The sequence below is a fragment of the Suillus subalutaceus genome (assembly GCF_016647625.1).
Source record: "Suillus subalutaceus strain FC151 chromosome Unknown DFJ58scaffold_1, whole genome shotgun sequence".
Lineage (NCBI taxonomy): Eukaryota > Fungi > Basidiomycota > Agaricomycetes > Boletales > Suillaceae > Suillus > Suillus subalutaceus.
Genome location: NW_024540250.1, coordinates 138,153 through 159,318, shown reverse-complemented (window position 1 = coordinate 159,318; position 21,166 = coordinate 138,153). Strand labels below are relative to the sequence as shown.

Genomic DNA, 21,166 nt, shown 5'->3' with positions numbered 1-21,166 from the left:
ATGTCTCTCTCACCTGAAATATCTGAGTCAAGTGTATTTACAGGTCCTGGACCAGTAAGTTGGTCATTATAATTTATCAAGTACCATTTAAATTCCCCATCATTCATTCATGCATCCTAGATGGGAGTCAGCGCAATCTTCATGTCTGCCCTAGCACTAGCCTGAGCCGCGGCTCTAGTCTAAGTCTAAGGGCTACCCTCTGTACTATCGACGACGGTGAACTTACTTTTGAAAAAGATGATGCATCTGGAGGCAGGGCACATCATGCGCATTTGATGTTAAACATCTGCCAGCCGTCAGTAAGTCCAGGATGCCAGAAGGTCATACCATTATCTGATTCTCAACCTACAGCAACCGTGAAACGGTTCATGGAACATGATTAATCAAACTTTCCATGAACCAAAGAGTTTATCCTAGATGGCCTGGGTAATACCTGGACCTACAGCAACCATGAAACGACTCATGGAACATGATTAACCAAACTTTCCATGAACCGAAGTGTTTATCTTATAGGTAATACCTACAGCAACCATGAAACGGTTCATGGAACATGATCAATCAAACTTTCCATGACCAGACGAAGAGTTTATCTTGGTAGATGGGGAGTTTTGCTTTGGCATCAATACTCTCGCCTCTTTGTTCATTTTAACTTACGCACTCAACTGTACCTCTGGACAGAAACTGTGGTCCATGTTGCATGCCACGCACAAGGCCCCGGTCAGTATGACAGTAAGTTTCAGACCAGCACAACTTGCTCAGTATTCATCCATACGGTACATTCAAATCTGATCAGCACATTATCCAATCATGCTCTATGACATTCATTTTACCAGAATGTCCTTCCCCAGGTCATCAGGGACCAAATGCATGGTCCCTCCAATCCTCACCTCGATTATTTCCATTTCTACAAGGACCTCAGTCAAGTTTACACATCCTTCTCGTCTGCAGCGCGAGTCAATGCTGAGACATCAGCGTCCATGTTTCAAATGTGGCCCACCCCCCGCCGATCCATCATGAGTCATCTGAAGCCAGGCCAAAGCCGCAGCTTTCGAGCCAAGCCGGGCCAGGCTGAGGCTAGCACTCACGTGTTTGCCCACTCCGGAGGACCCACCCTCTGTAGATGCAAAAGTCGAGGTTAGAAAAATGTCCCCCTCCCGAAACCCCACCCGAACGGACTTACCGATGATTTCAATGACATCCCCCCTACCTGTACCTACTCCCATTGCAGTCGCAGTCGCAGTCATGCTCATGCCTGCACCCGAACTTGAATTGACACCTGTACCTCCAATTCCACCACCACCAACGCTTGTGATTCCATTCGCATTTGCACTTGCACTCGGGCCCACATTCACGTTGTTCGCACTCACAATAGCAGCTGCATTCACACCAGGACTCACCACCTCCCCAACAGGCGTCGCAGAAGAAGAAGGTAAAGTAGCAGCAGCTGAAGCCTGCAGATCAAGTCTAAGCACAGTATCTCACCACAACTATTCAGCCTATAGTGTCCTTCGTCGTCCTTGGTTCTAACATCGTTCGTAAGTATCGTTACGGGTAGCATTTTACTTGTTGTGGCTGAATTCGAATGTCTGTAGATGGCCTGTCTATCCCGTTCTTCAACATTGGTCATAGCGCACACTCTCGCATGACTTCGACATTTATTTTGATCCATGAACCACCCTTAGAAGGATGGGGGTGGGGGCGGGGTGTTATGTCTCTTTTCCTTTCGCAACATAGTGTACATTAGTTTTTATATCAACTTCTGGGAATTGCAATTGATATGCGATGAATATTTGCTCATCATCACCTTGTTAGAATGGACATTAAGACTCAGCCGAATAAGATTAAAATGTGCATTCAGACTACCTTGGCTGCCATTGGAATGCATATGAAAATCTGGTGAGTACCATTAAAATTGCATATAGATATTTGGTGGGTACCATTAAAATATCCTATTAAGAATAGGTCAACGCCATTAAAACATGCATTACATCATCATTTTTATGTGCATTAAAATGGTGTGATACTCATTAAAATGCTGACTGTTTGATCATAATATATTATAATGGGTCCGTGTCGTTAGGCCATTTTAATGGATTAAAATGCTTTTAAAAAAGTTCCAACATAATGAACTTGAGTGGTGTGTTATGATTGATACCCTGTATGATAATTAGCTTTTTCTTACAAGTACTCATACTTAATATATGCAGTAAGATGGCCAAGGTTAGCCAAGTCTGGGCGGTAGGTCTGTTTTATCTGCACACTCCAGAGGGTGTGGTGATATGATATAGCCATATGAATCAATCTTCCTTCGGCCAGCAATGGTAAGTTTGAGCAGTTACCTCAAGTCATAATTCTGATCCTAAGTATTGGTATCATATGCGTGATGAAGAGCAGAATTGAATTAGGTCTGAAATTTGAAAAAAGGGAGGTGTGTTCTCAGAATCTAGAATGTTTGTCAGCTTTCTTTGCTAGAACGTTGGCCGGTTCCGGCACTACGCACGACGAATTCGTCTGGCTCGAGAGCCACTGACATGATCTGATCTATCAGGCTGGAGCCGCTCGAGAGGGCAGGATACCTGCTTGCGAATTCGATCATGTTGAATGACTCTTCGGATCAAACAGAAATATGCATTGACACAGCATCATAAGAATGCCCGATTGAAAGGGAGTAGTATATGGGTATAAAGAAAGACTGTAAGGAAGTGCGAGGTACGACGAATTCGATGTCGTGGAAGAGAGAAAACCGAATGCAGGAAGCGAAATCCGGACGTAGGGTGCCGGGACATTCCGGCAGGCTAGTACATCACCCAGCACGCACTGGGTCCTGTAAGTTACATACCAAGCCAATATGTTCGGACCTGGTAACTACCAAAAATGTAACTGAAGGTTAGGATGTTTCATTGGCGGAAAAGTAGGCCCGCACAGCCGAGCTCCACTGACCGCAGTAATGGTTTATAGCTCATTGACTGCAGCCGCGGCGACCCTATTTAAGAACTTCAGAAACTTAGATGTAGGTTTGGCGCCTGTGCGGCGTGCCTTGCTTAATCTTGGCTAGTTCCTGACTAGCATTGCCCTTATAATCGAAGCAACTCGCCTTTGAAATTTGAAGTTTGGACCCCTTGAGAAAGGTGTGCATGTGTACATAATATTTTTCTGAATACGAGCATCGCCTACTTAGACGTCTTGACCAAGCCAGATAGCTGTCCATCCTTTAATGGGTCAAGGCATGTGCGCAGTCAGCTGAACTACAGACATCCCCATGTTAGGTTCTCTCTCTCGACTACGGACGCTCGCATCTCGACTGTCATCAGACTCATCACCAAGGACAAATGATTTACAAGACAAAAACTGCATTCGGCTTATTTGGCCGCACTACGACAATTCGAAAACGACATGAGGTCATGGCAAAGATTGAGTGGCGGCCTCGCGGAACGAAGGGTTTCGAACTGAGGTTGCTCGTTATCATAGAGCGACTGTCGGAATTATAGCAAAGAAACGCAAAACCACATATGATGGACGCTACGAATTATAACATTCATATCTATGTCAGAGAGAAAGAACGGCAACTTGTGACATAGTAGGTAGTCCACAACGGTCAACACTTGATGAACAACGAACAGCTTTGATTGATTCCCATGCTAACTTGAAGGACATAGATCACATTATGCTGTGAGCCAGACTGCTATCTGACTATCACCGGTCACGAGTCTGCCAGGAGTCGGTCTGGCTTATCAAGGGAATTGTAGCGCAAGTGAACTGTCACTGGCCTCAGTGAAATGATATGCAGTACTAGTAATTGTACACGAATAAAGTAGGTATCAAAAATACAAGGAGCACACTAATGTCACACCAGATGAAAGAGAAACAGAGTCCGGGCGATGTGATAAGGTATCATCAAGCAGAAACCTAGAAAAGCCAAGATATGAATTCTGACAAGCAATCAGACGATCACGAGAGCGTACCTTTCTAGTTCGTGATGAAGTTGGCTTTGCTTTCGAGGTAGGCTTCTTGGCGGCCTTGGTAGCTGCAGCCTTGGCTGCGACCTGGGGTGAAGCGTGAGATTGATTGAATGCGAACAACTCGTTAGCTTACCTTCTTCTTCTCTGTCGTCTTCGCGGTGGATGCCCTTTTAGCGGGTGCTGCTGATTTCGCTACAGGTTTCTTGGTAGGAGCACCGGCGGTAGTCTTCTTCGGGGCGGCCTTCTTTGGTGCTGCTGCGGTGGCAGCTTTCTTGGTGGCAGCTGCTGTGGTCTTCTGCGCGGCAGGCTTCTTTGCCCTGGATGCGGTGGTCGGCTTCTGTGTGGCAGTCTTCTTGGCTGGAGCATCAACCTTCTTGGCTGGAGCAGGAGCCTTCTTTGCGGCAGGCTTTACGGGTGCCTTCTTTACAGGTACAGGCTTTGAATTCTGAGACACGTGCGTAAGCGCTATAAAACAAGATAGTCATTACTGACACATACCTCATCATCAGATGCCTTCTTTTTTGGTGCGAGTTTGACCTTGCCAGAAGGACCTTTGGGCAAAGCAAAGATGCCCGCCGTGACGCCTGATGTGATAGCACGGTTGAGCTGGTACAAGTTTGTACCATTGACCTCGAGACGATATGTTTCCTCGGCAAACTGTAGGTCAGATAACATTAGTCGTTAATAAATAGACGTAGAATGTATACGCACCTTCTTGATAGTTGCTCTTGACACGCCACTGCGAGCGTCCTCCTTGTGAGCAGTGATGCACGCCTGATGACAGAATTATAAAACTGCATTGGTCCAATTTCATTGACTAACCTTGATGATGTCCTTCCAAGAAGGATGGGATACGACCTTTGGAGCAGCTTTTGCAGGGGCCTTCTTTGATGCGGGTTTCTTTGCTGCTGTCTTCTTAGCTTTAGACGAAGAAGCAGGAAGAGTCTCGATAGGGGGTGGGGAAACTGAAGTGTTGGAAGACATTGTTACTATTGAGTATAATCTAATAGGCCAAGTTAAACAGATGTGCAACGATGAAGTACAGAATTCACAGAATTCGCGGGCGTGGAGGAGACAAAAGATGGAGTAGGCAATCAAATTAAGTCATCCACATTTATACCCAAAACGCGTTCAATCACGTGTGGGCGCGTTTGTTGTTTGTTGATAAACAAAATGCGCGCCGAAACCTTATTTAGATGGGAAATTCAGCACCGCCACAGACATCTACAACTAGCGGGACTAAATCACAGCCACAATTATGCTTGCCCAGTCGTCCTCCATTGTCCCACAGTTGTCCCACACGCAGTAAAAACATGTAGAGAATGCCTTAGCAGCCTTGCACAAGGCTGCCAACGTAGCACTTTCGATCACGAGACAGCTTCAGGTAGATATATTATCATGATTGGCTTCGGAAGTAAATTTAAATGTCAGGGCTACAACATATCAGATCGAATAAACGGTACAGTACTTGTCTCCGCGGTATAATAGCTGATCCAATGCAATATATGACTTTCTAAAAACGGTGCATACATGAATGAATCTGACATGGAATCTGGTTATGCTTCTCAGTTTATGTCATAGACAAGTGAACTTGTCACTTTCACCGGCTTTCGAAAACTCTCCACATTCTGAGTATAAAGTTTTAACGTCAGGCCGGCTTTCACACAACTCAATGTCCCTGAGGAACTGATATTTGTTGTTCCAGATTGTAACAGAGGATACGTACAACTGAATCATATGGGGAGACCAGGGCAATTGACAGTAGATAGCGTACGATAAGATAGGGCATAGAATGAGATGGGCATGAGTTCTTCAGAAGTAAAACTCGTAGGAAAGCATGAGTGGGACATCACGGAGATACATCCAAGACGTAAAAACAGCAAGATGAATGAAAAATAGGCCTGAACATGTGACGAAAAGCAGTGAAGAAAAACCGTGTTTCTGAGTAGATATCAGGACGTTAGCCATGATTCGCCAGAAAGAGCGTGAAATCTGTCAATGTGACCATACCAGGTGAGCATCACTGGCATAAATATAGAATCCGATCCTACCATGAATAACATGCGTTACTTGCGGGAAGTCTTCTGGGCCCTCTGCTTCGAAGCTGCTGCCCTCGTAGTCCTCTTCGAGGAAGTTGCTCCCCGCCTGCCAGTCTTTGATGGAGTTGACCTTCCTGTGGCAGTCTGAGCCACGACCACGTGTTAAAGATTAGCGCTCATATTATGATATTAGTGATCATATATATACCTTCTTAGCTTTGCCCTGTGCAGTAGCGGCCTTTCTTCCGACCGTCCTGCGAGTAGAGGAACCAGTCGTTCTAGCCTTCTTTGCAGTGGAGTGATATTTCTTTTCAGCAATTCTTGACTTCGGCGGTGTGGCGGGTACAGTGGTAGCCGCCGGCTTCGCGGCACGAGACGTCTTCTTCACTGCGGTTTTAGTAGCTGCCTTGATTGGGATGACGTGACTTTCTTTGGCAGCGGCGGAGCGTTTTGAAGATGGCTTTGCGTTCTGCCAAATGAGTGCTTAGTTAAGGTGAGGTGACAACTAGTGGCAGCATGACGCACCTCTTTAGCTGCCTCGTGCCCCCGAGGCGCAAGTTTGACCTTTCCAGAAGGTCCTAAATGGAATCGCGTAAAAAATAAGATAAAAGACCCCGTGATAAAGGGAGACTCGCCTTTTGGCAAGACAAATTTCCCCTTATCAGCGCCGTGATGGATTGCTCGGTTAAGCTGGCTAGACACTAAAGGATTCGTTTCCAAGTGGTACTTTGAGTCGACGAACTACAGAACATCAGACGTAACTATACAGGAAGCTATAACGGCGGTCGCGTGCTTACTTTCTTGATCGCTGGGCGTGATACGCCGTGGCGGGTCCCATCGGGTGTCGTGGTGATACATTCCTGTGGACAGGGGTTATTTTCACACAACTCAGATAAGCGCACAATCGTCTAGATAGAATATGTGCAGTATTTAGAATGATGGTGACCCACGGTAATCATGTCAATCCAAGGGGGATGGGTTGTATGATGCGACTTTGAAACTGTCGCTTCCGGGACAGATTTGACACCAGGCCCAGGCTCGGCGGCCTTGGTCGAGAGCTTCTTCGTAGCAGCGCACATTGCTACAAGTGGAGAATACGAAATTAGACTGTGACTGAAGTATACTGTTTAAAAATACACGCAGCAGGTGAGGGGAAAGTAACGGTCGAAGAGGGGAAATGAAGTTATGATATATGACACGTGATGATCAATGTCGTGCACGGACGAGGTGCACTGACCCGCTTCAGACATAGCTGTAGAAAATCGATAATATATTCGTCCCGTCGCAAGAACATTCTCACGGAAAGCCCAAATTTATGTGGACTTGGTAAAGTGGTCCGAGTGAGAGATCAACAGACAGATATTACGCGCAGTCGGGCGAAAGTTTATAGCCATGGGCAGGGGCAAAGTTGAAGATATACGCAGAGTTGAACCTGCAGCTCGATCAGCGATTCTTATCATGAATGCGGCCCTTGAAGCAATGGCCAAGCAGGCCTAGGCATGACTTACGAGCCATAGCATTAGTTGCCTGGCTGGTAACTAAGTACTAACTAGTCATGCATGCATGATCAATTGATCGCCGAGCATGTGTTTAGCTATAGGTTTGCAAACGTGAGATTCCGAGATTTGTAATGGAGAAGTGATTGATGATGCCAGCAGCATAGCGTAAGTAAACGTAAGGAGCTGACACGTCGACTTGTAAGCGCCTGTCTTCTCTTCCATCTCAATTTATTCTGGTAGTCAACTGGTAGTCACCAGTACTGTCAGTCTCGGCCACCAATACACTATGACCATCTCAGACTACCTGGTCACAGACGACCTCACCGTTCTTCTCGGCTTCATTGGGGTGTCTGTATTTCTCCTCCAGAACCTCTACAAACCACAGCCTCTCGTCCACCCAATTCTCTTAGGTCGGCAAAGTGATGCTGGGCGTGTGAGGCATCCAGGCGAGAGCGCGGTTTACCGCAACTATGGAACAGGGCTTATGGGCAGGGTTCGTGCATTTGGGCACTTTGCATTAGACACTCGTTGAATCCCTTTCAGTTCCCTGTCCGACCTGACAAAGACGTGAATATTGTGACTGACTTCGTGAAACCTGATTTTGATGCACCACGTACTCTCTGGTCTACGAAAGTGCGTCTGATTGCCTTCTCGTCAACAATTAATGAACCACTCATCGTGTTGTTTCCACATTCAGATCACAAATGCTCAGCTGAAAGCGCGAGTCTCGGCGTTTGGCTCGGGGATCGCTAAGCTTGTCCCAGAGGATTCAACTGTCTTGATATTGCTTAATGATTGCATCGGTACGCTTTGTCTCGTTTGGCGCATTTTGAGTATAGTTCAAATCGGTGTGCATTCTAGAGTTCGTTATCACTGACCTCGCACTCTCGGAGCAGTCCATCGCTTCCATCACTCTGAGCTCCCCCAAGCTGCTCGCGCAAGTCCTTGAGATGCACCCACCTGATGCCATCATCACAGACCATACTTTTTTGCCGCATGTTTTTAAGGCCGCTCGAGATGCAGGCAAGCACAATCACAAGCTCATTGTGGTTAATCCGCCTCAAGTTTCGGATATCATCATGCACCGCTGGAATAGTGTTGAATCTCTTGGCAAGGTACCTCAAGCTCCAAAAAACGCTCCTCGTATGTCTCTGCATTTCCATGCACCCATTGTTCTGATTAGTGTTCAGAGCCCGGTAGTGCATACACTGTCTCATTCTTCGAGACTCCATCGGGTGAGATGCGGTGTGTGCAGCTCTCACACGAGAACTTCACCTCCGGCGTGACGGCGATCAAGGCACTCTTCCCCGCGGCCATTAATATTTCTACTCTAGACACCATCGTCTCTAGTCATTCTTTGAGCACTCCGTACGGACGTGCCATCGCCTATGCAGCTCTTTTCGAGGGTGCTAGTTTTGCGACTCTGCCTTCGACAAGCGTCTACCGTGATGGCGGTACGTTTGATTTCGAGTCCATGTATCTCAAAACCTGAGGGTATATACACACAGATGCACCGGCTCTAGATGTAGCTGACATTCTCTCTGCGATTAAGTTTCCGATACCTTCTCCTACAGTTCTCTTCCTCAAGCCCGAACATGTTCAATCGCTTGCATCTTCAGTGATGGACCGTGCGAAGAAGTCTTCCTTCGTCTTCCCCCTGGCGTGGCGGCACAAATTTGCTAGTCTCACAGAAGGATTCCTTACCAAGGACAGTCTATGGGACCGTACTGTTTTTAGTAGCGCACGAGAAGATGTACTTGGGAAAATGGCTGACACAGTGAAGGCGGTCGTGATCAGTGGTGGTGTGTTTTGTTCCATTCCTGACAACAGTATATGCTTATCCAATCATAGGGCTTTTACCATCTGACGTGCTTCTGCCTGCTCGCTTGGTGCTTTCCATCCCATTGATAAATACATATACCCATGGTTCTGCTACTGGTCCTCTCTTCGCCACACATGCATTTGATTTGCAGATGCTCCCATCCTCATCTCCAGCCGCCGAGCCCTGCACATGCTGGGGCTCCAAGTGTCAATGTAGAGGTAAAACTCATCGGTGTCAACGACAACGTAGTCGAAAAAGGTGCAGACCCCGTTGGCGAAATTTTGGTTCGAGGACCGTCAGTTGGTAATATGCTGTCGGCTGATGGAGAGGCTGGCGAGAAGAATGCATGGGTACATACGGGAGAGATGGCGCGCGCGATGACGAATGGTGCGTTCAAAGTTCTCGGCTCTATGTGAAAATCTTGTTGTAGAATTAGCTGCTTGCTCGTTTTGATGTCTATACAGTGCTGTTGTGCAATCACACCAATGTACCCTACTTACATGCTCTCCCACTAAAGTACTGATTCCGCCAGGACCATGCTCTGCGTAGGTAACATGGGCTGGAGGTAATCAGGCACGAGCTGCGCAGCATCATGACAACAAAGCATGAACTTCACCACGACGATGTCTGCGCCTTCCTAATTCTCCCGAGTCCCGTTGCTAGTAGGTAACAGAGTCTTTCTTTGGCAAAAGGATACCGAGATGACTCCTCAGTCATACACCAAAGAATAACTCAAGTTTCTTTATACTCCACCCACGCCGTCATCAGTGATGAGGATGATACGAACACTGCGGCCGGCTGCCCTGATGCCGTTGTGCCCGGTCTGGGGTCTACCAAACTCAGCGTCGCGATTGATGTCATGATTGGCACACCCGGCTCCAACGTGTCAGCGCAGGAAGTGCTACAAGCCCACGCTTGCCACGTGAGCGTGGGTCTACACCATTCTCCCTGACCCGATGCAGGACAAGGTCGATGTCGGGAGCCGATCGAGGCTGATGGGATTTACAGTTTACATTCCCCACAGCAGCGGTGATGTCATCTATAGGTGCCTCTCCACGACCTGGTGACCTCGATTTATACGTCATACATCCAGTCACAGTATATATAAAGCACGAAGCCAAGGACAAGTAGAAACCAATATCTTTCAATCCAACTCACTTGTGGATCACATATACATACCTGATTATTGATTATTCATCATGGTATATTATCATAACCTTTTTTCCATCGGACGAGGTCTAATCTTTTGTTGTACAGGGCTCAATTTTCTCAGCTATTGGCGGTGGAATCGAAGCCATTATAGGTGCCATTGCAGGCGTTATAATGACTATCGTTGGCGTTATCACCACTGTATGTCTATCACTCTGTTACTTGGTAATTAGTACCACTAATCATCGCCATTCTGTAGATTATTGTCACAATATTTGACGTCATCGTCGATATCCTGTGTTGTAGATGCTGTGGCTCGCGCCGCTCAGGCCGACGCACAGGCCGACGCTCAGGTAGACGTTCAATGCGCGGCGGTGGCTATTAGGAGGTTGCTGGATGTTGCATGTTATCTTGAGTCTGCAAAGGCTTACATTCACGCTTACGAGCCTAGACTGTACACTTGCGATTATTTTACCCCTCTGTCTTAATTTCCATGATACTTTAGATTGTTGACGAGTTCTGTGGCTATATTCCTAGGCAGTTGACATATCATTTACTGGCATTTGAAGTCTTGGGTGAACAAATTGAGAGCGATTCCGGAGGTATAACTGGATCTCGCCTTTCCATCATGGCATACGCTTGGAAACGGCTGACGAGAGAAATGCTTGGTCGTTGTTCGTCAGGGTGCTTGGCAGATAATTACAAGCAGAATGGAATGTGAGCGTCCGCAGTGGAGTAGTAAGTCGTGTGAGGAAGATGAACTTGAAGGTGTGGGCAAGTTGATAAATACTATGGTCTAAGCAAGAACGTCTGTAAGCGATGTGACTTGTTAGCGAATACCCTGACCATGGCCCCGATCACCACGCGAGACGCTCACGCTGGCAGAATGGATAATTCAGTGTATTTCATAGCGCTCAGTGCTCACTGTGCAAACAATGCTGAAACCGCTATAAACGACTTACGACGCGCACAGAAAGCCAATGCGTTCTAAAAATTCCACAAGACTAATGTGAACCGAGTCGCATGCAAAAGCTTTTGGGCTTGTAGGGCACAGTGGGGAATTTTTACAGGAGAGCTTGGCCACTAGGCAGTGGCATGGAAGCAGAGCGTAAACAACTGTCAATCACATATTATAATTCAGACAGTCATGTTATGCTTCAAGATTTACCATGGGCAGTTCTGCATCTAAAACAGCTCGTACGCTACCCAAGGAAAAATCGTCATGGGCAGGTGCTCGTACACCCTTGAAACAAGATAGTGCTCAAGAAATACGACGTCCAAGACCACTGGCATTTGAAAATAAGACTGATGGTGCGTATGCCAGAGCTGTTCGTATCACTCGCGACCTGTTCAAACGTTGTACTAGCGGTTGAGGCTGATGGCAAAGACCCCCAGTTTATGTCCAAGCTAAGCCAGCTAGGCCCTGTGCGCGTTGACCACCACATGCGGTCCGTCCGACCAGTGCGTAACCTGTCCAGTACCGAGTGCCACACTTACTAGGGTATTGGATTCCTCACAGGCAGACTATGTTCAGCAGATGCATCGTTCTCGCCTCCAGTCTGAAGTGGAGGCTTTGCCGTCACATTCTACTCAAAATCGCTTGCTGGCCTCATCACTGAGCGAATTGCTCGAGGCCCGGAAAACTGTCAAGTCGCAAGCCGAACTTCAGGCCTTAGCAGAGCAGTATCATATTGACGTTACCCAGTTGGACAAGCTCGCAAAGTTTATCAACACACCCTCCATTGATGAGAGCACCATAGTAAGGAGCACGAATCAGGATGGAGAAGAAACTCTGACGATGATGGTGAGTCTGTCAGTGTTCTACTAGGAGTACGAGTGACATTGTGATATCCAGGCTAGTTGGGTCACCCAAAACTTGAAACCGTGACGGAGGTTGATAATCTTTTGATTATTCTTAGTCGTGCCATACTTTCTGTGATGATACAAATCCCATAGTACTTACTTAAAATAGAGATGGGGAAGTGACGGAGAAAATTACAATACAAATGATGAATACCCTTACATACTAGAAAACAACGCGCAGAGCATTTGCCTGCGTCGACTCGGTGGGGCAGTATGGACATTTGACACGGCTGGAACCATTATGGGTCAAACAAACCAGAATCCCAAGGGACACAAAGACGTACCCATTGGACTTGCTTAGTTTTTGCAAACTTTCCTTCGTTATGACGTGTCCCACATGTCATCATCATCGGGGGGTTCTGCTCAGTGGATTGTTCCTTGGATACTGGGCAAGCAAAAATGGAATGATAACGGTTCTCTGGTGCTGAGCTGAATTTCGATCTGGACATAGAATGAGACATAATTGGCTTCAACAAAGGAGAAAGTACGGACAGGCAGCTCGTCGGTCTGACTCCATTCACTCTTACGCTCTTTCATCACCGTCCGAGCTTTCTCAATTCTGGCTAGGGCACCTCCACCGCCAATATCACCTATGACTCTCAGTGGTACTTGTCGACTCATGCCAAGATTCGTGCAGTATTCTTTAGCGAAAAGTGGCTCGAGGTCTGTATGCACTGAGTCTGAGGCCAAGTCTGCGTAAGGGAGACCGCTGAAGGCGTTCCTTCGGGAGATACAGAACAGAAGTCATGAGTCTCTGAAACTCTGTTGCGTGCTCTGGATAGAAGCTGCGCAATGTAGCATTTGCGTACGATATGGCAGGGCCAGCATCTGGTGGTTCTGTCAAGAGGAGACGGACAAATTGAGAACGGTGCAAATAGAACACCAGCGGCGACGATCGTTTCCGGAGAAATTCGCGGTTCTTCAGCGACCACCTAGAAGCAGTTCACATGAGAAAGGGTGATGTCGGAGTCATGAAACGTAGCGCACTCTAATGCAGGCCCTATATCCTGTCTCTTTAATGCCAACACTATGCGGTGCAAGTCCTGGAATTTGGTTCGTTGCTCAGGTTCGATGACCATCTTGCACTCCTGGAAATGATTTCAGTCAAGTCTTAGACACCCCAACATTTGCTTGCCTGAATGAATGTCTCCGCTGTTGAAAACTGCCCGGTGCGAAGAAAATGCAGGGCAATAGTTCTCTCAAGAGCCGCTTGCGCATCCTTCGATGCAAATAGAGGCTCATATGTCGGAAGGGGTTGAGTGAATTTCTGTGTCATGTGAGTTCATGTTTGCCGATGTGGAGGATTAGCAGAACGTGCAGACCTTGTCCAGGGCCTTCCCAAGTCTCGCAATTCCATTGTAAATCTCCCTCTGCTTCTCGTCTATTTCCTTCTTCTTTGCTTCGACGGTTTGTGCTAGAAGGACATAGGTGTCCTCTGTAACGCTCCCTGCGTTGATGCGATCCTTTACTTCTCGGAGAGACTGGAGAAGATAGTCCAAAGAGTTCTCGATAGACGACGGTTTCCCTTTGGCTTTCTCTGTGAGCCTTTCGAGCTTGGACAAGTCTTTAAGTGGCCCGTCCATGAACGTGCTGGCCGCCTGCTGGTAACTTGAAGCTTAAGCGAGTTATCGAAACGCTCATCTACAAAAATGGTAATTGATCACAGGATTATGATACTTCGTCACGCGCTGGTACTGTCACGCCAATAATGCCTCGATTTCTCGTCGGTGATGAACTGGGCAACATAAAATCGGTGGGGTACAACCCAGCTTCGCAAAAGAATCAAAACTAGACTTGAAAACTCTCCACGATGGTTACTGCCACCTGGCAGAACTAAAGGCATCCAAAAACTCGCGTTGAACGCGGGAGAGAAGACATTGGTGTGTTCAGACAGCCCCTCGCATTAGTAAAGCATCTAATGCTGAAAGAAAGCTATCAGCTGCTCATGCTAATGGAGCGGTTTCAATATTTTCTTTGAATGAAGATGATCAAATCGAGTTACTTCAAGAGTGGAAGGAAACTCGAATCAAGAGTGATCAGTCTTTCATCGGTCTTGCTGCTTCGGGCAGGTGAGCTCTTGCATTCAGGTTGTTTGCTTGATGGTTCTGAAGCGGCGAAGCTCTGTATTCTCCTGTACTACCAACGGCGCCCTGCTGATGTCGACTTTGAAAAACGATAACTGTGGAGTCAGCCATAAACTTGCGGCCTTACCGTCTCGACTATGCGACTGGCGTCTCTCACATGATCGTCAAACATTTGCGTACGGAGGCGACGAGGTAGAAGTATCTCTCTGGGATACAGAGCGTGCATTTGCTCCTCCATCCGAAAGTTCAGCAAAAGGTGCAATAGTTAACAGCAAAAAGCGGAAACAAAGCGATACCCTCTTTCCTGGGGAAGTTTGGCGCGCCAAGAACGTCCCAAATGATTTTCTTGGACTGCGGCAGCCCGTTCACAATACATGTTTAACGTACCTCTCGCCTTCAACGTCTGCAAGCCAACAGCATCTTCTTGCAGGCACACGTCTCGGTGATATGCGTCGTTACGACACTCGTGCTGGGCGGAGACCTGTCGCTGTGTTTAAAGGAATAGGGAAGATTGGTGGCGTAAAAACAGTAGAGAAGGGATCCTCAGAACAGTCGGTGTTTCTTTGATCGACACTCTGATTTGCTTTACTGACCACTACATGATCAGTGAGGCCTTCATCTCAGACTACGGCTCAAATGTGTACGCGGTTGACTTACGGAATGGGAGTGTCTCATATGGGTACAAAGGTCTGTTCTCCTGATTACTTTTCTCAATTCTCGTTGACTGATTTTTTGGTATCCAGGCCTATCGGGCACTGCCATCTCACTGGCTGCATCCCCAACCCACTTAGCTTCAGCATCGATAGATCGATATGTACGCATACACAGTGTCGTCCAACTTCCTGATAAAGTTGGGCAGCACCTTGACAAGAAGGGCACGGTTTTGGAGCGCGTTTTTATGACAACGATACCGACGGTTGTTCTCTGGGACCAAGAGCAAGATACTGTGCCCGTGGATGAGGATGAACAGGAAGGAGATGATGTATGGGAAGGTATGAAAAACGCTGCAGAGGACGATGAAAAGGCTTGAGTGGGCTGCTTATTTTTCACAGTCCCATGTCTCATTCAGGAGGTTATTGCTGCATATTAAATTCTGCATTATTAAGGCTTTTCGTCGATAACCATGGTCCGTTGAAAGAAGATTCAACAATTTTTTCATCACAACTTGTATATCAGGCGATCCAAAGTATTAATAGTACATCCCTGAATTATTACCCTTAGGAAATCTCAGGTGGAGCCCACTCGGCCCAATCGGTTGCTCACCCATCATATCTCCAAACAAATGAGCTCCCGGCGTCCGTATAAACGTACCCCAAAGCCCAATCGTCACCTGGTCCACACACTCGGAACCAATTACGCGCCAGGGTGTTTGTGCGAGGTGCGCTAAGTTGGCAATGCACCGTAGGAGGCTGATCAACGAGTTCTTCCACAGGGGGAAACCCCACTGCTTACATGCGCTGTTCGAAGAGTGCACGTCATCATCCGTGTCACGAAGCTGCATGACATATGACTTCATGCGCGTGTCCCAGAACATGGAGGTGAAGTACTCTGATTTGTCGGATTCACCGAGTTGGAAGGAGTCTGTGATGTCTTGCCAGGGTGGTGTAACGAAGATGAGCTTCCAGGGGCAGAGAGCTGAGGGCTCGTAAGCAGTGCATCTTACAGCGTCCAACAAGAACACAAGACCATGCGGAGATATTGGGCGTGGGGATCCATAGGTCACCTGCATAAGCCACACTGTTGGGGTGCTGGAATCGAACATGATCGCATCAATCCCTGGATGCAAAAGTGCATGCCCAGGGGTGTGGAGAATGTGCGGATAGTTTGTTGCTAGCTTCGCAAGTTGGCCTTGGGTCCGGTAAGCCAACTGGACCCCGTATGGCGCCTCAAATTTAGTACGCAGGAAAAGGCTTTGGTTGGCCAGTTGATAATGCGCCTGCGAATCCCGACACCCGAGCTCGAAGGTCCCTCCGAATCTGGACATGAGGGCCACCACAACCTGACGATAGAAGATCTCGCCCTCCCCTTTGGCGTCCGATGAGTGAAGAAGGTTGCAGACGGCCTGTTTGGCAGCGGTTGGGTCGATGGAGACGAGTCCTTCTGCGAAAATCTTGCTGGCGACCTGTGATACCGGGTAGGGAAGCGGTTCTGCGCGGGTATCGCCCGGTTTTAACTGCAAATAGGCTGCGATTATATTGGGATTCTGTTCCGCGTAGCAAGGCAGGCAAGCTCCAGAAATTATCGTGGGCATCCTCTAGCTCGTTCACATAATGCTCGGCATAACTAGGATCATGAGACACTTGCATGCAGGTGTGCGCATTGGACCCGAAATGAGTGTACGTCCATAGTAGGAACTCGACGTCATGTCGGTCTGCAGTAAGAGCACTGACGATGATGGTCAGTGATCGTTAACTTCATATACATAAATTTCACCTCATAGCAAAGATTTCGTCCCAAGGACATGGGGCCATCCACCGCTGAAGTGCAACTTCATATCCAGGCGACCATTCAATATTAAATCCCAGCTTGTCGGGCCAGAAGGTGGTGAAAATAGCCTTGCCGCACGTACCCCACATCAGCGCCTGGGTGTGGGCAGTGTTCGCGTGAACTATGGAGTCTCCGTGCGTGCTGTCGATGAGATGCCATACGTCTTCGCGTTGGAATAAGGGGTAGTACTCGCTGTTCTGCTCTGGGAACGTGAAGAAGCCATCACCAGTAAAGCACAAGACACATGAGTCCGGTCGATCGACCTGATAGGTCACAGGCTGGCGAGCGAGAAGTCGCCTGATGAGAACGTATCCTAGGAAATTTGTCTTCCCTTCAATGTGGCGTTGGATTGAGCAGCAGCATTTTTAGAAGAAAGTTGACTTACCTATACCTGCCGATCCATGAACAATGAAGTTACGCTCAATATTGGAGGCGTTATCAAAGAATAACTCATATTCTGAGCGGATGAGCATGGAGGTTGCTCCGTTTGATAACATCGCATCAGGGTGTTGAGATAGATCAACAGCGTCGAAGGTGAACGGGTGCATCCTGTTTTAGACCGCTTAGTATCGCCCAAAGTCTCACATATAGGAAATAGGCCGACTTGTCATAACCTTCCAAATCTATAACATTACACTTTAATCCTTGCCTTATGACAGAGTGATCTTGCTTCTGCCAAAGAGCACGATAGAGTGCCGAGAAATTGGAGAGGTCAGTATACGACATGATGGTGCTATTGAACCAAAATGGATTGAGTGAAGGTCTACATCAATTATGCTGGACTACAACCTCAGATGACGTCATGAACGGATGTCCGATTCAAAGGCTGCACGTGACTTTGAAGTTGCTTACCTGTATTGACTTGTGAAGCTGCTGACTAAGCTAGTAATTATGATTGAAGAAGTCGGACTTGCAGTACTAGTCACCTACTTCTATGTGATAATTTATATGGAGGACGACACCCTTGCACAGATAAAATCTGTAATCGATAGCCTGCAGTCCCCTATAGCCGATCATCAAATTCTGTTATCTTTACTTTGTCGCCCTTTGGACTACATAGGCCTTCTTCCACCACAATGTCGCCAGTTCAATCTCGAGCCGCTCCAAGGATCGCGAGTCCTTGATATTGCAAAGACCTTTCCTCCGCTTCAAAGAGTGTTAATTGAGCACGTTCTACCAACGTGGTCGACAGTCCTTGTTGACGAAGGTCATCTGCCCCTCGTCGATCAATATTTCTGCCCCGACACGTTTTCTTTTGCACTATCTGCTGCAGGGGATGTGGTACTCTGCGCTTATTCCACACTGCTCTCTTCAGTGCTCACAGAGGAATCTATTAGATTATTAGCCAAGTTGTCGACTCAGTATCCTATTGACAGACTTCATACCGCTGCTTTCGCTAGCAACGATTTATCAGCTAGGAAGTCAGTCAGATGGGACGACTGTCTCAGAAACGTTTTCGCAGTCCCATTGAAAGCTGCCAACGCAGTTGGCACGCGAGACTTACCCCCAGAACTTGAGCTTGCGACTTACTTCAACGGCTTCAGCAGCGGCACGGAGCGTTTAATATTCACTCTCTCCCGTTCACCATCGCAAGGTGTGTTTATTCATTTTATATCTGATATATACATGACGTATGTTCAGATAGGATAACATCTGTCACACAACTTCTGATGAAACTCGTGAATGTCGGAGTGTTTCCATCCTCATCGTTCTTACCACAGTCCCAACCTTCCTTCTTTCGTTCCACGCTAGCCACAATCCGCGTGAAGTTTAGACAGGACGATGACCACAGCTACTCCAAGTTCTGGACGAATACACTCATTTCTCTCCCATCCACGGTTGCCCAGCAGACCATATTCGCGTCGTTGTGTTCTTCTCTGGCGCAGTTACCTAGTAACTTAGGCGTTACGGCGCAAGATAGAGGCGTTGTCGTGCAAGAATCCTTATTGCTTCATGCTATGTTCGGAACTCTCCAGCCAAAATCAGATGTGTGGAATGAGGTATTGGGCGTTATGTTATCCCGCGATTGGAAAGAGAGTCATGCCAGGATTTTTGTCAGCTGGGCAGCCGGTGCAAAAACAGGTCCGATGAACTCGGAAGGTCGGTATTCTAACTAGATTCTTCTAGACGCATGTCAATCATGATGCTTTCAGCGCTCCAGGCTTTATTGTCACGTACTTTGGAAATGTGGTGCGCTCCAGAGCACGTCAAGCACTCACTGCTGTCACGGCATTATTGTGAGTTTATCTTGATGTAACGTCGACTTTGATGATTGATCAATCCGCATGGATTAGATGTTACATCACTGCTACTTCTCATTGTATCGTACTTCCCTGGTCAATCAGAATGTGTGGTATCAACTGCGCTCTCGCCTAGCTTCGTCACTGCAATTGGTCAATATATCAGTCATCTGGACAATAACATCCGCCGATGTGGGATGCTGGCAGCTGAAGTAGTTGCAACCCGTGCAGGCAAGAACTTGGATTTCGGAGATTGGGATGGAGAAGGCCGACGGGAAGCCCTGGGCCAGAGATCTAAGAGCACTTTGTTCGGCTCGAGACGTTGATTTTGACCCTTACACAGGCGATGAATTGGAGCCAGCCACGGAGGAGAGCACTCCAACAGAAGAGATTATTACTGCTGGTGTTCTGGACGGTGCTAAAATATCGGCGTTGAAGCTCACAGAGGCTAGTGTCGCGACCGGCTACGACTCAGATGACTCACTTACTGGCTACGCATCACCAACCTCCTCCCGCTCCGCGTCACCCACGCCCTCTGAGCTCGACGAGATGGAGAAAGATCCCACTTTACGTGTTGGAGTCAAGAAAATTCCACGACCTGTGTACCTTGCGCAGCTAGGCGAGATGGTGCGAAACGCGAGAGTGAAGCCCGGCGAAGAGAGCCAGGAAGCCGACAAAATCGAAATGGCACTTAACGTTGCAGAAGAGCTGATCAGGAAAAAGAGCGATTATGGGACTGAACTTGGTGGGTTTAGCATGCTGTTACATACTTCAACAACTGACGGCTTCGCAGAGGAAAACGCTGCTAATTTGGTCTATGGATTTACTTCGCTGAACGATAACTTTGAGCTTGACTGCTTCGAGAACAACCGTCAGCGTACCGTCAATGCTCTGGTAGCGTGCTGCCCTCGAGTCTCCGCCGCGTAAGTTTCATTGCAAGCTAGGGTTGACAAACACATACGATGAAATTCGCCACAGGTGCATCATCGAAGAATTCTTCAGCAATCAGTATTCTACAGAACAACGCTTTGTTATACTCAATGCCCTTGTGTTTGGAGCACGAGAACTGGCGTCGCTCCCCGTTCATTCTGCAAGCTTGCAGTCCTCTTAATAATCAACGCACCGCATTTCCTAGCAAAACTTTGCCTCCTGCACTTCATCAGAAATATCTCACAGCCGATGGTCAAGCCAACGGAACTGTTCAAGGCTTGCTTGAGGGTGTCACACGCGCAGCAATTGACAGAGGAAAGGAAGCTACCGCTGATAAAGTGCCGGAGTTCGTACGAGAACGGCAGTTGCGCATACGGATATCTCCTAAAGTCGCTGAAGTGTCGCCTGCAGAAAGGCGAAGTCGAGCTCTCTGCCAGGCCAAACTTCGCAACCCCATCGAACTGCATTCATAGACGTCGCAGCCGAATACTTCATTATGCCGTTTATCAACCGTTTTTGGGCATTCCTCCGCGATGAGCAGACACGCGAGGAGAGAACAGCGCACCGTGATGCTCTGTATCGGTATCACGGTGCTGGCACAGGTCTTGTCCTCAACCCCGTTGTTCTGTCACAATTCATGGGCTCTCTGGCGTTGCTGGTGCATGCAGCACAGAATGCTCCGCAATGGCTGTCTATCATTGCACCAGGCGCTCTGGAGCTCGCGGTCGCCTTGGGAACTCGACCAATCTCAAGGGCCGTCAGCGATGACACGGGCTCGACTGGACTAACTGGCGAAGCCCGGGGCAAGGAAGCTTCGGTGCTCACAGCTGCTCTTGAACTTTCCTTAATTGTCCTGGATGGTTGTCTCGAACTCGATGGGGGACGCTCGCTCGGTCTTGAGCACACTGCACTATTGTTGGGTGCTGGAGAGTGGGCTGGGAAGATTTTTGAGCTACTTGAGAAGGGCACTCTGGTAGAAGGTGGCGGGGGAGTCCATGAGGTCCGACTGCGTAGGGCTGCAGCGGGGGTACTGCTGAAGGTCGATGAGTTAACCTCAAAATGGCGAAGGTCAATGGTGGATGTCCGATAGTCGA

The 21,166-nt window shown here is 47.9% G+C and overlaps 9 protein-coding genes across 9 annotated transcripts; 5 read left to right on the top strand and 4 right to left on the bottom strand.

The window, feature by feature from the left end:
* Positions 1–1,900, top strand: DFJ58DRAFT_835370 (uncharacterized protein; the record flags this gene model as incomplete). The annotated part of the gene is made up of 8 exons (XM_041392243.1): positions 1–54; positions 257–299; positions 578–729; positions 834–1,134; positions 1,229–1,429; positions 1,503–1,535; positions 1,593–1,710; positions 1,813–1,900. The coding sequence occupies 8 exons, from the start codon at positions 1–3 to the stop codon at positions 1,898–1,900; spliced, it is 990 nt and encodes a 329-aa protein (XP_041251104.1).
* A 1,597-nt stretch (positions 1,901–3,497) lies between these two features.
* On the bottom strand, positions 3,498–5,038 carry DFJ58DRAFT_752042 (uncharacterized protein). The gene is made up of 6 exons (XM_041387810.1): positions 4,782–5,038; positions 4,671–4,733; positions 4,458–4,616; positions 4,093–4,404; positions 3,963–4,043; positions 3,498–3,906 (listed from the first exon to the last, which is right to left on the bottom strand). Exons 1-6 carry the CDS (start codon positions 4,941–4,943, stop codon positions 3,895–3,897), a joined length of 789 nt encoding a protein of 262 aa, XP_041251103.1. The 5' UTR covers positions 4,944–5,038; the 3' UTR covers positions 3,498–3,894.
* Positions 5,039–5,612: 574 nt separating this feature from the next.
* On the bottom strand, positions 5,613–7,430 carry DFJ58DRAFT_752039 (uncharacterized protein). The gene is made up of 7 exons (XM_041387809.1): positions 6,949–7,430; positions 6,796–6,858; positions 6,634–6,739; positions 6,524–6,576; positions 6,207–6,467; positions 6,011–6,142; positions 5,613–5,951 (listed from the first exon to the last, which is right to left on the bottom strand). Exons 1-6 carry the CDS (start codon positions 7,075–7,077, stop codon positions 6,026–6,028), a joined length of 729 nt encoding a protein of 242 aa, XP_041251102.1. The 5' UTR covers positions 7,078–7,430; the 3' UTR covers positions 5,613–5,951; positions 6,011–6,025.
* A 353-nt stretch (positions 7,431–7,783) lies between these two features.
* Positions 7,784–9,735, top strand: DFJ58DRAFT_712342 (uncharacterized protein; the record flags this gene model as incomplete). The annotated part of the gene is made up of 8 exons (XM_041383849.1): positions 7,784–7,990; positions 8,041–8,130; positions 8,195–8,300; positions 8,359–8,640; positions 8,688–8,951; positions 9,006–9,299; positions 9,349–9,435; positions 9,536–9,735. 8 exons carry the CDS (start codon positions 7,784–7,786, stop codon positions 9,733–9,735), a joined length of 1,530 nt encoding a protein of 509 aa, XP_041251101.1.
* A 1,902-nt stretch (positions 9,736–11,637) lies between these two features.
* On the top strand, positions 11,638–12,561 carry DFJ58DRAFT_850877 (uncharacterized protein; the record flags this gene model as incomplete). Its single annotated transcript, XM_041393804.1, has 4 exons — positions 11,638–11,779; positions 11,835–11,940; positions 11,969–12,272; positions 12,324–12,561. 4 exons carry the CDS (start codon positions 11,638–11,640, stop codon positions 12,354–12,356), a joined length of 585 nt encoding a protein of 194 aa, XP_041251100.1. The 3' UTR covers positions 12,357–12,561.
* DFJ58DRAFT_712341 (uncharacterized protein) lies at positions 12,495–13,914 on the bottom strand (the record flags this gene model as incomplete). Its single annotated transcript, XM_041383848.1, has 7 exons — positions 12,495–12,561; positions 12,644–12,755; positions 12,820–13,040; positions 13,066–13,263; positions 13,319–13,419; positions 13,467–13,598; positions 13,654–13,914. 7 exons carry the CDS (start codon positions 13,912–13,914, stop codon positions 12,495–12,497), a joined length of 1,092 nt encoding a protein of 363 aa, XP_041251099.1.
* Positions 13,915–14,039: 125 nt separating this feature from the next.
* On the top strand, positions 14,040–15,525 carry DFJ58DRAFT_850871 (uncharacterized protein; the record flags this gene model as incomplete). Its single annotated transcript, XM_041393803.1, has 5 exons — positions 14,040–14,084; positions 14,222–14,400; positions 14,451–14,966; positions 15,023–15,102; positions 15,159–15,525. 5 exons carry the CDS (start codon positions 14,040–14,042, stop codon positions 15,443–15,445), a joined length of 1,107 nt encoding a protein of 368 aa, XP_041251098.1. The 3' UTR covers positions 15,446–15,525.
* DFJ58DRAFT_850863 (uncharacterized protein) lies at positions 15,157–17,628 on the bottom strand (the record flags this gene model as incomplete). Its single annotated transcript, XM_041393802.1, has 5 exons — positions 15,157–16,537; positions 16,590–16,800; positions 16,849–17,233; positions 17,288–17,451; positions 17,507–17,628. The coding sequence occupies 5 exons, from the start codon at positions 17,626–17,628 to the stop codon at positions 15,605–15,607; spliced, it is 1,815 nt and encodes a 604-aa protein (XP_041251097.1). The 3' UTR covers positions 15,157–15,604.
* A 222-nt stretch (positions 17,629–17,850) lies between these two features.
* Positions 17,851–21,162, top strand: DFJ58DRAFT_902667 (telomere length regulation protein-domain-containing protein; the record flags this gene model as incomplete). Its single annotated transcript, XM_041394831.1, is given in 11 exon segments — positions 17,851–18,343; positions 18,365–18,496; positions 18,544–19,002; positions 19,056–19,139; positions 19,197–19,354; positions 19,374–19,557; positions 19,588–19,887; positions 19,936–20,065; positions 20,121–20,213; positions 20,245–20,470; positions 20,494–21,162. The coding sequence occupies 11 exon segments, from the start codon at positions 17,851–17,853 to the stop codon at positions 21,160–21,162; spliced, it is 2,928 nt and encodes a 975-aa protein (XP_041251096.1).
* Between the last annotated feature and the right edge of the window lie 4 nt (positions 21,163–21,166).